Here is a 15183-nt window from a genome sequence, read left to right on the forward strand (position 1 = left end):
ATATAGCCATGTTATTTTCTACTCCCTGTATATAGCCATGTTATTTTCTACTTCCTGTATATAGCCATGTTATTTTCTCCTCCCTGTATATAGCCATGTTATTTTCTACTCCCTGTATATAGCTATGTTATTTTCTACTTCCTGTATATAGCCATGTTATTTTCTACTCCCTGTATATAACCATGTTATTTTCTACTTCCTGTATATAGCCATGTTATTTTCTACTCCCTGTATATAGCCATGTTATTTTCTACTTCCTGTATATAGCCATGTTATTTTCTACTTCCTGTATATAGCCATGTTATTTTCTACTCCCTGTATATAGCCATGTTATTTTCTACTTCCTGTATATAGCCATGTTATTTTCTACTTCCGGTATATAGCCATGTTATTTTCTACTTCCTGTATATAGCCATGTTATTTTCTACTCCCTGTATATAGCCATGTTATTTTCTACTTCCTGTATATAGCCATGTTATTTTCTACTTCCTGTATATAGCCATGTTATTTTCTACTTCCTGTATATAGCCATGTTATTTTCTACTTCCTGTATATAGCCATGTTATTTTCTACTTCCTGTATATAGCCATGTTATTTTCTACTCCCTGTATATAGCCATGTTATTTTCTACTTCCTGTATATAGCCATGTTATTTTCTACTCCCTGTATATAGCCATGTTATTTTCTACTTCCTGTATATAGCCATGTTATTTTCTACTTCCTGTATATAGCCATGTTATTTTCTACTTCCTCTATATAGCCATGTTATTTTCTACTTCCTCTATATAGCCATGTTATTTTCTACTTCCTGTATATAGCCATGTTATTTTCTACTTCCTGTATATAGACATGTTATTTTCTATTTCCTGTATATAGCCATGTTATTTTCTACTCCCTGTATATAGCCATGTTATTTTCTACTTCCTGTATATAGCCATGTTATTTTCTACTTCCTGTATATAGACATGTTATTTTCTACTTCCTGTATATAGACATGTTATTTTCTCCTTCCTGTATATAGCCATGTTATTTTCTACTGTGTCACTATTTCTATGTTTTATTAACTTCTTTATCTTATCTTTAACTCTGCGTTGTTGGAAAAGGACCCGTGAATAAGCATTTCACTGTTAGTCTACACCTGTTGTCTACGCAGCATGTGACAAATAAGATTTGATTTGATTTTGTCTGGTGTGTGGAGGAGGAAGCTAGCCCCTGGTCCAGTATGTTCTGGTCTGGTGTGTGGAGGACTAGCCCCTGGTCCAGTATGTTCTGGTCTGGTGCGTGGAGGACTAGCCCCTGGTCCAGTATGTTCTGGTCTGGTGCGTGGAGGAGGAAGCTATGCTCAGTGCCCTGAGTTCCTCCATGCTGTAATGCAGCTGATGTTTTCCTGACAGAGGCCAATCGTATAACAACAGTCCTTGCTCCTCTATACACCCCGTTGACCACAAGCAGGAAATCAGGAGGAAACTCTAATCTCAACCACTCAGTGCCATGGATGCTTGCTGTCTAGCGTGCATGGAGATATTCTGCTCTGGTCCGAAGGCGTCTGTGGTGTTGACGAGAACAGGGTCTGGCGTGTTCAGTGGGAATGGAATGGAACCAAAAGGCACACTATCTGGACTGGTTCAATAAAAAAAGGCTTGTTTTTCTGTTTCGCTACGGTGTGCCCTAATGAACACGACCCGGGAGAAGGAGATGGGAGGAACTGTCTCCCTGATGGGTTTGGCCAGGGTTATGTTTCTGGGTTGTGATGCCATTGATCCTCTGTCACATAAGATGGCCCTCCCTGCTGCCTTTTTAAACGTTTCCTCCAGCCTGAGAACGAGTCAAGTGTTTCATGGAAGAATTGAATTTAGCCTAAGTACATGTGGCAACTGGCAAGTTTTTTTTTTTATGTTGACAGCCCCATTACCATTACATAATGAGACTGGCAGTGCTGCCATTAATACAGCCCCACTACCATTACATAATGAGACTGGCAGTGCTGCCATTAATACAGCCCCACTACCATTACATAATGAGACTGGCAGTGCTGCCATTAATACAGCCCCACTACCATTACATAATGAGACTGGCAGTGCTGCCATTAATACAGCCCCACTACCATTACATAATGAGACTGGCAGTGCTGCCATTAATACAGCCCCACTACCATTACATAATGAGACTGGCAGTGCTGCCATTAATACAGCCCCACTACCATTACATAATGAGACTGGCAGTGCTGCCATTAATACAGCCCCACTACCATTACATAATGAGACTGGCAGTGCTGCCATTAATACAGCCCCACTACCATTACATAATGAGACTGGCAGTGCTGCCATTAATACAGCCCCACTACCATTACATAATGAGACTGGCAGTGCTGCCATTAATACAGCCCCACTACCATTACATAATGAGACTGGCAGTGCTGCCATTAATACAGCCCCACTACCATTACATAATGAGACTGGCAGTGCTGCCATTAATACAGCCCCACTACCATTACATAATGAGACTGGCAGTGCTGCCATTAATACAGCCCCACTACCATTACATAATGAGACTGGCAGTGCTGCCATTAATACAGCCCCACTACCATTACATAATGAGACTGGCAGTGCTGCCATTAATACAGCCCCACTACCATTACATAATGAGACTGGCAGTGCTGCCATTAATACAGCCCCACTACCATTACATAATGAGACTGGCAGTGCTGCCATTAATACAGCCCCACTACCATTACATAATGAGACTGGCAGTGCTGCCATTAATACAGCCCCACTACCATTACATAATGAGACTGGCAGTGCTGCCATTAATACAGCCCCACTACCATTACATAATGAGACTGGCAGTGCTGCCATTAATACAGCCCCATTACCATTACATAATGAGACTGGCAGTGCTGCCATTAATACAGCCCCACTACCATTACATAATGAGACTGGCAGTGCTGCCATTAATACAGCCCCACTACCATTACATAATGAGACTGGCAGTGCTGCCATTAATACAGCCCCACTACCATTACATAATGAGACTGGCAGTGCTGCCATTAATACAGCCCCACTACCATTACATAATGAGACTGGCAGTGCTGCCATTAATACAGCCCCACTACCATTACATAATGAGACTGGCAGTGCTGCCATTAATACAGCCCCACTACCATTACATAATGAGACTGGCAGTGCTGCCATTAATACAGCCCCACTACCATTACATAATGAGACTGGCAGTGCTGCCATTAATACAGCCCCACTACCATTACATAATCAGACTGGCAGTGCTGCCATTAATACAGCCCCATTACCATTACATAATGAGACTGGCAGTGATGCCATTAATACAGCCCCACTACCATTACATAATGAGACTGGCAGTGCTGCCATTAATACAGCCCCACTACCATTACATAATGAGACTGGCAGTGCTGCCATTAATACAGCCCCACTACCATTACATAATGAGACTGGCAGTGCTGCCATTAATACAGCCCCACTACCATTACATAATGAGACTGGCAGTGCTGCCATTAATACAGCCCCACTACCATTACATAATGAGACTGGCAGTTCTGCCATTAATACAGCCCCACTACCATTACATAATGAGACTGGCAGTGCTGCCATTAATACAGCCCCACTACCATTACATAATGAGACTGGCAGTGCTGCCATTAATACAGCCCCACTACCATTACATAATGAGACTGGCAGTGCTGCCATTAATACAGCCCCACTACCATTACATAATGAGACTGGCAGTGCTGCCATTAATACAGCCCCATTACATTATATAATGAGACTGGCAGTGCTGCCATTAATACAGCCCCACTACCATTACATAATGAGACTGGCAGTGCTGCCATTAATACAGCCCCACTACCATTACATAATGAGACTGGCAGTGCTGCCATTAATACAGCCCCACTACCATTACATAATGAGACTGGCAGTGCTGCCATTAATACAGCCCCACTACCATTACATAATGAGACTGGCAGTGCTGCCATTAATACAGCCCCACTACCATTACATAATGAGACTGGCAGTGCTGCCATTAATACAGCCCCACTACCATTACATAATGAGACTGGCAGTGCTGCCATTAATACAGCCCCACTACCATTACATAATGAGACTGGCAGTGCTGCCATTAATACAGCCCCACTACCATTACATAATGAGACTGGCAGTGCTGCCATTAATACAGCCCCACTACCATTACATAATGAGACTGGCAGTGCTGCCATTAATACAGCCCCACTACCATTACATAATGAGACTGGCAGTGCTGCCATTAATACAGCCCCACTACCATTACATAATGAGACTGGCAGTGCTGCCATTAATACAGCCCCACTACCATTACATAATGAGACTGGCAGTGCTGCCATTAATACAGCCCCACTACCATTACATAATGAGACTGGCAGTGCTGCCATTAATACAGCCCCACTACCATTACAGAATGAGACTGGCAGTGCTGCCATTAATACAGCCCCACTACCATTACATAATGAGACTGGCAGTGCTGCCATTAATACAGCCCCACTACCATTACATAATGAGACTGGCAGTGCTGCCATTAATACAGCCCCACTACCATTACATAATGAGACTGGCAGTGCTGCCATTAATACAGCCCCACTACCATTACATAATGAGACTGGCAGTGCTGCCATTAATACAGCCCCACTACCATTACATAATGAGACTGGCAGTGCTGCCATTAATACAGCCCCACTACCATTACATAATGAGACTGGCAGTGCTGCCATTAATACAGCCCCACTACCATTACATAATGAGACTGGCAGTGCTGCCATTAATACAGCCCCACTACCATTACATAATGAGACTGGCAGTGCTGCCATTAATACAGCCCCACTACCATTACAGAATGAGACTGGCAGTGCTGCCATTAATACAGCCCCACTACCATTACATAATGAGACTGGCAGCGCTGCCATTAATACAGCCCCACTACCATTACATAATGAGACTGGCAGCGCTGCTATTAATACAGCCCCACTACCATTACATAATGAGACTGGCAGCGCTGCCATTAATACAGCCCCACTACCATTACATAATGAGATTGGCAGTGCTGCCATTAATACAGCCCCACTACCATTACATAATGAGACTGGCAGTGCTGCCATTAATACAGCCCCATTACCATTACATAATGAGACTGGCAGTGCTGCCATTAATACAGCCCCATTACATAATGAGACTGGCAGTGCTGCCATTAATACAGCCCCACTACCATTACATAATGAGACTGGCAGTGCTGCCATTAATACAGCCCCACTACCATTACATAATGAGACTGGCAGTGCTGCCATTAATACAGCCCCACTACCATTACATAATGAGACTGGCAGTGCTGCCATTAATACAGCCCCACTACCATTACATAATGAGACTGGCAGTGCTGCCATTAATACAGCCCCACTACCATTACATAATGAGACTGGCAGTGCTGCCATTAATACAGCCCCACTACCATTACATAATGAGAGTGGCAGTGCTGCCATTAATACAGCCCCACTACCATTACATAATGAGACTGGCAGTGCTGCCATTAATACAGCCCCACTACCATTACATAATGAGACTGGCAGTGCTGCCATTAATACAGCCCCACTACCATTACATAATGAGACTGGCAGTGCTGCCATTAATACAGCCCCACTACCATTACATAATGAGACTGGCAGTGCTGCCATTAATACAGCCCCACTACCATTACATAATGAGACTGGCAGTGCTGCCATTAATACAGCCCCACTACCGTTACATAATGAGACTGGCAGTGCTGCCATTAATACAGCCCCACTACCGTTACATAATGAGACTGGCAGTGCTGCCATTAATACAGCCCCACTACCGTTACATAATGAGACTGGCAGTGCTGCCATTAATACAGCCCCACTACCGTTACATAATGAGACTGGCAGTGCTGCCATTAATACAGCCCCACTACCGTTACATAATGAGACTGGCAGTGCTGCCATTAATACAGCCCCACTACCGTTACATAATGAGACTGGCAGTGCTGCCATTAATACAGCCCCACTACCATTACATACTGAGACTGGCAGTGCTGCCATTAATACAGCCCCACTACCATTACATAATGAGACTGGCAGTGCTGCCATTAATACAGCCCCACTACCATTACATAATGAGACTGGCAGTGCTGCCATTAATACAGCCCCACTACCATTACATAATGAGACTGGCAGTGCTGCCATTAATACAGCCCCACTACCATTACATAATGAGACTGGCAGTGCTGCCATTAATACAGCCCCACTACCATTACATAATGAGACTGGCAGTGCTGCCATTAATACAGCCCCACTACCATTACATAATGAGACTGGCAGTGCTGCCATTAATACAGCCCCACTACCATTACATAATGAGACTGGCAGTGCTGCCATTAATACAGCCCCACTACCATTACATAATGAGACTGGCAGTGCTGCCATTAATACAGCCCCACTACCATTACATAATGAGACTGACAGTGCTGCCATTAATACAGCCCCACTACCATTACATAATGAGACTGGCAGTGCTGCCATTAATACAGCCCCACTACCATTACATAATGAGACTGGCAGTGCTGCTATTAATACAGCCCCACTACCGTTACATAATGAGACTGGCAGTGCTTCTATTAATACACAGCGCTGGCTTTAGTAACATTGTGAAATACATGGGGCTACATTTCCCTGTTCTCTGTAAAACGTTCCCCCGTCTTGAACGATTGATGCTTGTGGACCTCAACGCTAGCTACAGTACACTAATCAGACCTGTGTGATCTAACGCTGTTTTTTTTTGTTTTGTTGTGTTTCCTCTCCCCCTCAGTCCCAAGGGGAAGAAGTTCCGGAGCAAACCCCAGCTGTCCCGTTACCTAGGCAACACGGTAGACCTGGGATGCTTCGACTTCCGAACGGGCAAGATGATGCCCAGCAAGCTGCAGAAGAGCAAACAGAGGCTACGGAATGAGAATCTCACCATCAACAAGGTACAGGTTAGCCTGGGCTACACATCAGGGGCCATCAACTGCTGTTCACTCCATTCTCCCAATGGCCTCCTATTTTTTTATTTTATTTTATTTAACCTTTATTTTAGCAGGGAGTCCTATTGAGACCGTTCTGTTCTCAGCCCTGTGCTAGCGGTGGTTTTCATGTCTAGCCTGTGTACTTGAATCTTTTCTTCACTAACTAGTTTCTTCACAGTTCTCTCCTTTCTCCCAAAGTGTGCACTTGTTCACTTCCCTTTTACTGATTTGAAAGGAAGTGACTGACTGGTATAAGTCACATAGTGGAGACGCCCTCTCTAGCCCATGCCTCTACCAATCCAATGCTTTTAGATTTGTGGGAAGTAGTCAACACTTCAGGAGAAAGGCGATATTATTGCCTGTAGGTATTTCCCTACTTCCCTTAATACGAAACGTTGGTTGTTTGGTTATTAAATTATTGCATCTGAGCTCCGAGAGTGGGACTCTCCTTTTCTTTTTCAAGGATGGATTTTGAGTCCCAATAAATTCCCACAGCAACATTTTGCATCTCGCCAAATATCACTATTTCTAAAACAAGCCATAGAAAGTTGGTTGCAATTTCAATTTAATCCTCTAGAAATTACAGAACGAATAATGCAACAAATAGTGTCGTTAAACTCAAATATACTAATTAATTATTTTTTGAAAAATGTTTAAAAAAAGGTATAATCTTCGTAAATGATATCATCGGTAGGACTGGTGGAGTTGTCGCACATGCAGCTAACAAAAACATATGGAAATGTCTGCTCTACCCAAAATTACAACCAAATAATTGCAGCCTTACCGCAAAAATGGAAGAGGAAAGTGGAAGGGGGAGAAAGTAAGGAACTTGTCTGTCGGCCTTGCATTAAAGAACATAATTGGTTAAAGAAAACTGTGATAAATAAAAAAGTATACCAGTTTCATTTAAGGACCAAAAGATTGACAGCCGTCCCATATAGATTGCAAAATAGTTGGGAAGAGATTTTTGACGTACTGATTCCATGGCATAGTGTTTATGAACTGATACGCAAAACGACACCGGATTCAAAACTTAGAATTTTTCAATTTAAATTATTATACAAACTTCTTGCTACCAATAGAATGTTATTTACATGGGGGATAAAATCTTCCCAGCTCTGCAGATTTTGCTGCGAAGAGACAGACTCATTAGATCATTTGTTTTGGTACTGTCCATTTGTAGACACAGGTCCAGGAATGGCTAAAGGATTGCAATATTTACCTGGAGCTAACCCTGCAGATAGCACTACTGGGTGATCTGAAAAGTCATAGTCAATCGATCAATAATATAATATTACTTTTAGCAAAAATGTTTATTTTCAATTTACTATCTGTACAAACAATGAGAATAGAAAGGTTCAGAACTTTTGTAAAATATCACAGTATAGTTGAAAATATATGGCAAATAGAAATCCAATATGGATGGTGTTAAGAGATAGATGAGTGGTGTTGAATGGAGTTGAAGGATGGGACTAAAAACACTAATCTCCCTCCAAAGATTTTCTATTGGGTTCAGGTCTGGAGACTGGCCAGGCCACTCCAGGACCTTGAGATGCTTCTTACGGAGCCATTCCTTAGTTGCCCTGGCTGTGTGTTTCGAGTCGTTGTCATGCTGGAAGACCCAGCTACGACCCATCTTCAATGTTCTTACTGAGTGAAGGAGGTTGTTGGCCAAGATCTCGTGATACATGGCCCCATCCATCCTCCCCTCAATACGGTGCAGTCGTCCTGTCCCCTTTGCAGAAAAGCATCCCCAAAGAATGATGTTACCACCTCCATGCTTCACGGTTGGGATGGTGTTCTTGGGGTTGTACTCATCCTTATTCCTCCAAACATGGCGAGTGGAGTTTAGACCAAAAAGCTCTATTTTTGTCTCATCAGACCACATTACCTTCTCCCATTCCTCCTCTGGATCATCCAGATGGTCATTGGCAAACTTCAGACGGGCCTGGACATGCGCTGGCTTGAGCAGGGGGACCTTGCGTGCGCTGCAGGATTTTAATCCATGACGGCGTAGTGTGTTACTAATGGTTTTCTTTGAGACTGTGGTCCCAGCTCTCTTCAGGTCATTGACCAGGTCCTGCCGTGTATTTCTGTGCTGATCCCTCACCTTCCTCATGATCATTGATGCCCCACGAGGTGAGATCTTGCATGGAGCCCCAGACCGAGGGTGATTGACCGTCATCTTGAACTTCTTCCATTTTCTAATAATTGCGCCAACAGTTGTTTCCTTCTCACCAAGCTGCTTGCCTATTGTCCTGTAGCCCATCCCAGCCTTGTGCAGGTCTACAATTTTATCCCTGATGTCCTTACACAGCTCTCTGGTCTTGGCCATTGTGGAGAGATTGGAGTCTGTTTGATTGAGTGTGTGGACAGGTGTATTTTATACAGGTAACGAGTTCAAACAGGTGCAGTTAATACAGGCAATGAGTGGAGAACAGGCGGGCTTCTTAAAGAAAAACTAACAGGTCTGTGAGAGCCGGAATTCTTACTGGTTGGTAGGTGATCAAATACTTATGTCATGCAATAAAATGCAAATTAATTACTTAAAAATCATACAATGTGATTTTCTGGATTTTTGTTTTAGATTCCGTCTCTCACAGTTGAAGTGTACCTATGATAAAAATTTGTAAGTAGGAAAACCTGCAAAATCGGCAGTGTATCAAATAGTTTGGGGTCACTTCGAAATGTCCTTGTTTTCATAAGAAAAGCATTGTTTTTGTCCATTAAAAAACATCAAATTGATCAGAAATACAGTGTAGACATTGTTAATGTTGTAAATGGCTATTGTAGCTGGAAACGGCTGATATTTAATGGAATATCTACATAGGCGTACAGAGGCTCATGATCAGCAACCATCAATCCTGTGTTCCAATGGCTCGTTGTGTTTGCTAATCCAAGTTTATCATTTTAAAAGGCTAATTGATCATTAGAAAACCCTTTCGCAATTATGTTAGCACAGCTGAAGACTGTTAAAGATTAAAGAAGCAATAAAACTGGCCTTCTTGAGACTAGTTGAGTATCTGCAGCATCAGCGATTGTGGGTTCGATTACAGGCTCAAAAAGGCCAGAAACAAATAACTTTCTTCTGAAACTCGTCAGTGAAGAGGCAACTCCGGGATGCTGACCTTATAGGAAAAGTTGCAAAGAAAAAAACATATCTAAGACTGGCCAATAAAAATCAAATATTAAGATGGGCAGTCTGAAATATGGCTTGTCCTGTGTGGTGTGGTGTGGTGTGTACGGGTCCATTTCCTTTCAAAAGTGTTGTTCTTAAGCTTTACAAATCTCCTTTAGAACTCTAAAACCTATTAGTTGTTATGCAACATGTTTCTACTCTTGTCACAACGACTATTTTTGTTTTAATTCATATATCTAATTATAACGGTGTGAAAAGATTGTAAAGAAAATAATAATTTTGTTTGATACATTTATTAACGTACTTTACTCACTGAAAGGAATTGAGCCTGTCTTGTACAGTGAGAGAAAAAAGTATTTGATCCCCTGCTGATTTTGTAAGTTTGCCCACTGACAAAGAAATGATCAGTCTATAATTTTAATGGTAGGTTTATTTGAACAGTGAGAGACAGAATAACAACAACAAAATCCAGAAAAACGCATGTCAAAAATGTTATAAATTGATTTGCATTTTAATGAGGGAAATAAGTAGGGCTGTCGGAAGTTTGCCAATGAACATCTGAATGATTCAGAGGGGAACTGGGTGAAAGTGTTGTGGTCAGATGACACCAAAATCGAGCTCTTTGGCATCAACTCAACTCGCCATGTTTGGAGGAGGAGGAATGCTGCCTATGACCCCAAGAACACCATCCCCACCGTCAAACATGGAGGTGGAAACATTATGCTTTGGGGGTGTTTTTCTGCTAAGGGGACAGGACAACTTCACCGCATCAAAGGGACGATGGACGGGGCCATGTACCGTCAAATCTTGGGTGAGAACCTCCTTCCCTCAGCCAGGTCATTGAAAATGGGTAGTGGATGGGTATTCCAGCATGACAATGACCCAAAACACACGGCCAAGGCAACAAAGGAGTGGCTGAAGAAGAAGCACATTAAGGTCCTGGAGTGGCCTAGCCAGTCTCCAGACCTTAATCCCATAGAAAATCTGTGGAGGGAGCTGTAGGTTCGAGTTGCCAAACGTCAGCCTCGAACCCTTAATGACTTGGAGAAGATCTGCAAAGAGGAGTGGGACAAAATCCCTCCTGAGATGTGTGCAAACCTGGTGGCCAACTACAAGAAACGTCTGACCTCTGTGATTGCCATCAAGGGTTTTGCCAACAAGTACTAAGTCATGTTTTACAGAGGGGGCAAATACTTATTTCCCTCATTTAAAATGCAAATCAATTTATAACATTTTTGACATGCGTTTTTCTGGATTGTTTTATTGTTATTCTGTCTCTCACTGTTCAAATAAACCTACCATTAAAATTATAGACTGATCATGTCTTTGTCAGTGGGCAAACGTTTCAGCAGGGGATGAAATACTTTTTTCCCTCACTGTATCTCTACAGTGCCTTGCAAAAGTATTCATCCCCCTTGGCGTTTTTTTCCTATTTTGTTGCATTACAACCTGTAATTTAAATGGATTTGTATTTGTATTTCATGCAATGGACATACACAAAATAGTTCAAATAGGTGAAGTGAAATGAAAAAAATTACTTGTTTCAGAAAATTCGGAAAAGTGGTGGATGCATATGTATTCACCCCCTTTGCTATGAAGCCCCTAAATACCAATTATCTTCAGAAGTCACATAATTAGTTAGATTGCACACAGGTGGACTTTATTTAAGTGTCACATGATCTGTCACATGATCTCAGTATTTATACACCTGTTCTGAACGGCCCCAGAGTCTGCAACACCACTAAGCAAGGGGAACCACCAAGCAAGCGGCACCATGAAGACCCAAGGAGCTCTCCAAACAGGTCAGGGACAAAGTTGTGAAGAAGTACAGATCAGGGTTGGGTTATAAAAAAATATCAGAAACTTTGAACATCCCACAGAGCACCATTAAATCCATTATTAAAAAATGAAAAGAATATAGCACCACAACAAACCTGCCAACAGAGGGCCGCCCACCAAAACTCACGGACCAGGCAAGGAGGGCATTAATCAGAGAGGGAACAAAGAGACCAAAGATAACCCTGAAGGAGCTGCAAAGCTCCACAGCGGAGATTGTAGTATCTGTCCATAGGACCACTTTAAGCTGTACACTCCACAGAGCTGGGCTTTACGGAAGAGTGGCCAGAAAAAAGCCATTGCAAAAAAAATTAAAATAAAATAAGCAAACACTTTTGGTATTCGCCAAAAGGCATGTGGGAGACTCCCCAAAACATATGGAAGAAGGTACTCTGGTCAGATGAGACTAAAATTGAGCTTTTTGGCCATCAGTGAAGCATGGTGGTGGCAGCATCATGCTCTGGGGATGTTTTTCATCGGCAGGGACTGGGAAACTGGTCAGAATTGAAGGAATGATGGATGCCGCTAAATACAGGGAAATTCTTGAGGGAAACCTGTTTCAGTCTTCCAGAGATTTGAGACTGGAACGGAGGTTCACCTTCCAGCAGGACAATGACCCTAAGCATACTGCTAAAGCAACACTTGAGTGGTTTAAGGGGAAACATTTAAATGTCTTGGAATGGCCTAGTCAAAGCCCAGACCTCAATCCAATTGAGAATCTGTGGTATGACTTAAACATTGCTGTACACCAGCGGAACCCATCCAACTTGAAGGAGCTGGAGCAGTTTTGCCTTGAAGAATGAGTTCAAATTCCAGTAGCTAGATGTGCCAAGCTTATAGAGACATACCCCAAGAGACTTGCAGCTGTAATTGCTGCAAAAGGTTTCTCTACAAAGTATTGACTTTGGGGGGGGTGAATAGTTATGCACGCTCAAGCTTTCAGTTTTTTTGTCTTATTTATTTATTGTTTCACAAAAAAAATATTTTTCATCTTCGAAGTGGTAGGCATGTTATGTAAATCAAATGATACAAACCCCCCCAAAATCCATTTTAATTAAAATTAAATTGGAAAAATGCCAATGGGTGTGAATACTTTCGCAAGCCACTGTACGTACATTAATTAATGAGTGGTTTAGTGTGGTGTCTACAAGCTGGCTGGCTGTGGTTTAGTGTGTTGTCTACAAGCTGCCTGGCTGTGGTTTAGTGTGGTGTGACAGGCAGACCCAGTCTGACCCAGTCTGACCCAGTCAGGGTTAGGCAGACCCAGGCAGACCCAGTCAGGGTTAGGCAGACCCAGTCTGACCCAGGCAGACCCAGGCAGACCCAGTCTGACCCAGTCTGACCCAGGCAGGGTTAGGCAGACCCAGTCTGACCCAGTCTGACCCAGTCTGACCCAGTCTGACCCAGGCAGACCCAGGCAGACCCAGTCTGACCCAGGCAGGGTTAGGCAGACCCAGTCTGACCCAGTCTGACCCAGGCAGGGTGTTCTAGATGATCTAGTAGTCTCAATGACCCTGACACAGAGGTAAATTGGAACACACCTGGGTTGTGTTCATTATTTTAAAGATGTTGTGCAATGGAAAACAGTTCAGAAAGTCCCTCCCCGTGTGGAAGCGTTTTCTTTCACCGAGACACAGGAAACGGAATGTGTTTCAGTCAGGTGCAGTTCTCCTCCATGTTCTACTCCGTGTTCTCAACACTCACAAAGCAGATTCTCTAGCAGTGAGGGCCCTGGTCAAAAGCAGTGCACTATAAAGGGAATAGAGGGTCATTTGGGACTCAGAATTGGTATCCCACAATGCCGTAGCCCTGAGGGCGTTCCTCCCCTGTGGAGAGAGATGAGGCAGGCTCAACCTGGCTCTCCTCTGCAATGCTCTCCTCCTCTCTCTACTCCTCTCTCTACTCCTCTCTCTCCTCTTCTCTCTACTCCTCTCCGAGGACGACGTGACATGGCCTAGCAACACACACAGCCCCCAGCCCCTAGCCCCTAGCCCCCATCCCCTAGTGCCCAGCCCCTAGCCCCCATCCCCTAGTGCCCAGCCCCTAGCCCCCATCCCCTAGCCCCCATCCCCTAGCCCCTAGTCCCCATCCCCTAGTGCCCAGCCCCTAGCCCCCATCCCCTAGCCCCCATCCCCTAGCCCCTAGTCCCCATCCCCTAGTGCCCAGCCCCTAGCCCCCATCCCCTAGCCCCCATCCCCTAGCCCCCATCCCCTAGCCCCCAGCCCCTAGCCCCCAGCCCCTAGCCCCTAGCCCCCAGCCCCTAGCCCCCAGCCCCTAGCCCCTAGCCCCTAGCCCCTAGCCCCTAGCCCCTAGTGCCCAGCCCCCAGCCCCCAGCCCCTAGCCCCCAGCCCCTAGCCCCCAGCCCCTAGTGCCCAGCCCCTAGCCCCCATCCCCTAGCCCCTACTGCCCAGCCCCTAGCCCAGCCCCCTGCCCCTAGCACCCAGCCCCCAGCGCAGCCCCCAGCCCCCTGCCCCTAGCCCCCAGCCCAGCCCCCAGCCCCCAGCCCCTAGCCCCTAGCCCCTAGCCCCTAGCCCCAAGCCCCTAGCCCCAAGCCCCCAGCCCAGCCCCCAGCCCCCAGCGCAGCCCCCAGCCCCCTGCCCCTAGCACCCAGCGCAGCCCCCAGCCTCCAGCCCCCAGCCTCCAGCCCCCAGCCTCCAGCCCCTAGCCCAGCCCCTAGCCCAGCCCCCAGCCCCTGCCCCCAGCCTCCAGCCCCCAGCCTCCAGCCCCTAGCCCAGCCCCTAGCCCAGCCCCCAGCCCCTGCCCCCAGCCTCCAGCCCCCAGCCTCCAGCCCCTAGCCCAGCCCCTAGCCCAGCCCCCAGCCCCTGCCCCCAGCCCCCAGCGCAGCCCCCAGCCCCCTGCCCCTAGCCCCCAGCCTCCAGCCCCCAGCCTCCAGCCCCTAGCCCAGCCCCTAGCCCCTAGCCCAGCAGACGGATGGCCAGATAACATCTGATGAATGCCTAGCTCTGCACATACAGACACACACCCTCGCACACATGCACGGACACACGTAGGCAGACTAGCCTATAACTGCACGTAGTCTCTGCAACACTCTCACAGGCCTGGAGCAGCTTGCCAGCCATGTTACAGCTTCCCAGTAGGAGAAGTAAAACCAGTTCATTACTTCACCTGTCCTC

At 45.3% G+C, this 15183-nt stretch overlaps 1 protein-coding gene across 1 annotated transcript in view; it reads left to right on the plus strand.

Moving 5' to 3' along the window:
• Window positions 1–6867: 6867 nt before the first annotated feature.
• LOC311123102 (methyl-CpG-binding domain protein 2-like) overlaps window positions 6868–15183 on the plus strand; it is a gene marked incomplete at its 5' end in the record, with an annotated part of 70888 nt that continues 62572 nt past the window's right edge. Inside the window, one exon of the mRNA XM_084197376.1 lies at window positions 6868–7038. Coding sequence (XP_084053502.1) covers window positions 6868–7038 — 171 coding nt within the window. The remainder of the gene's footprint in view (window positions 7039–15183) is intronic.

The sequence above is a fragment of the Coregonus lavaretus genome (genome assembly GCF_964263955.1).
Source record: "Coregonus lavaretus genome assembly, contig: HAP1_SCAFFOLD_1817, whole genome shotgun sequence".
Taxonomy (NCBI): Eukaryota; Metazoa; Chordata; class Actinopteri; order Salmoniformes; family Salmonidae; genus Coregonus; species Coregonus lavaretus.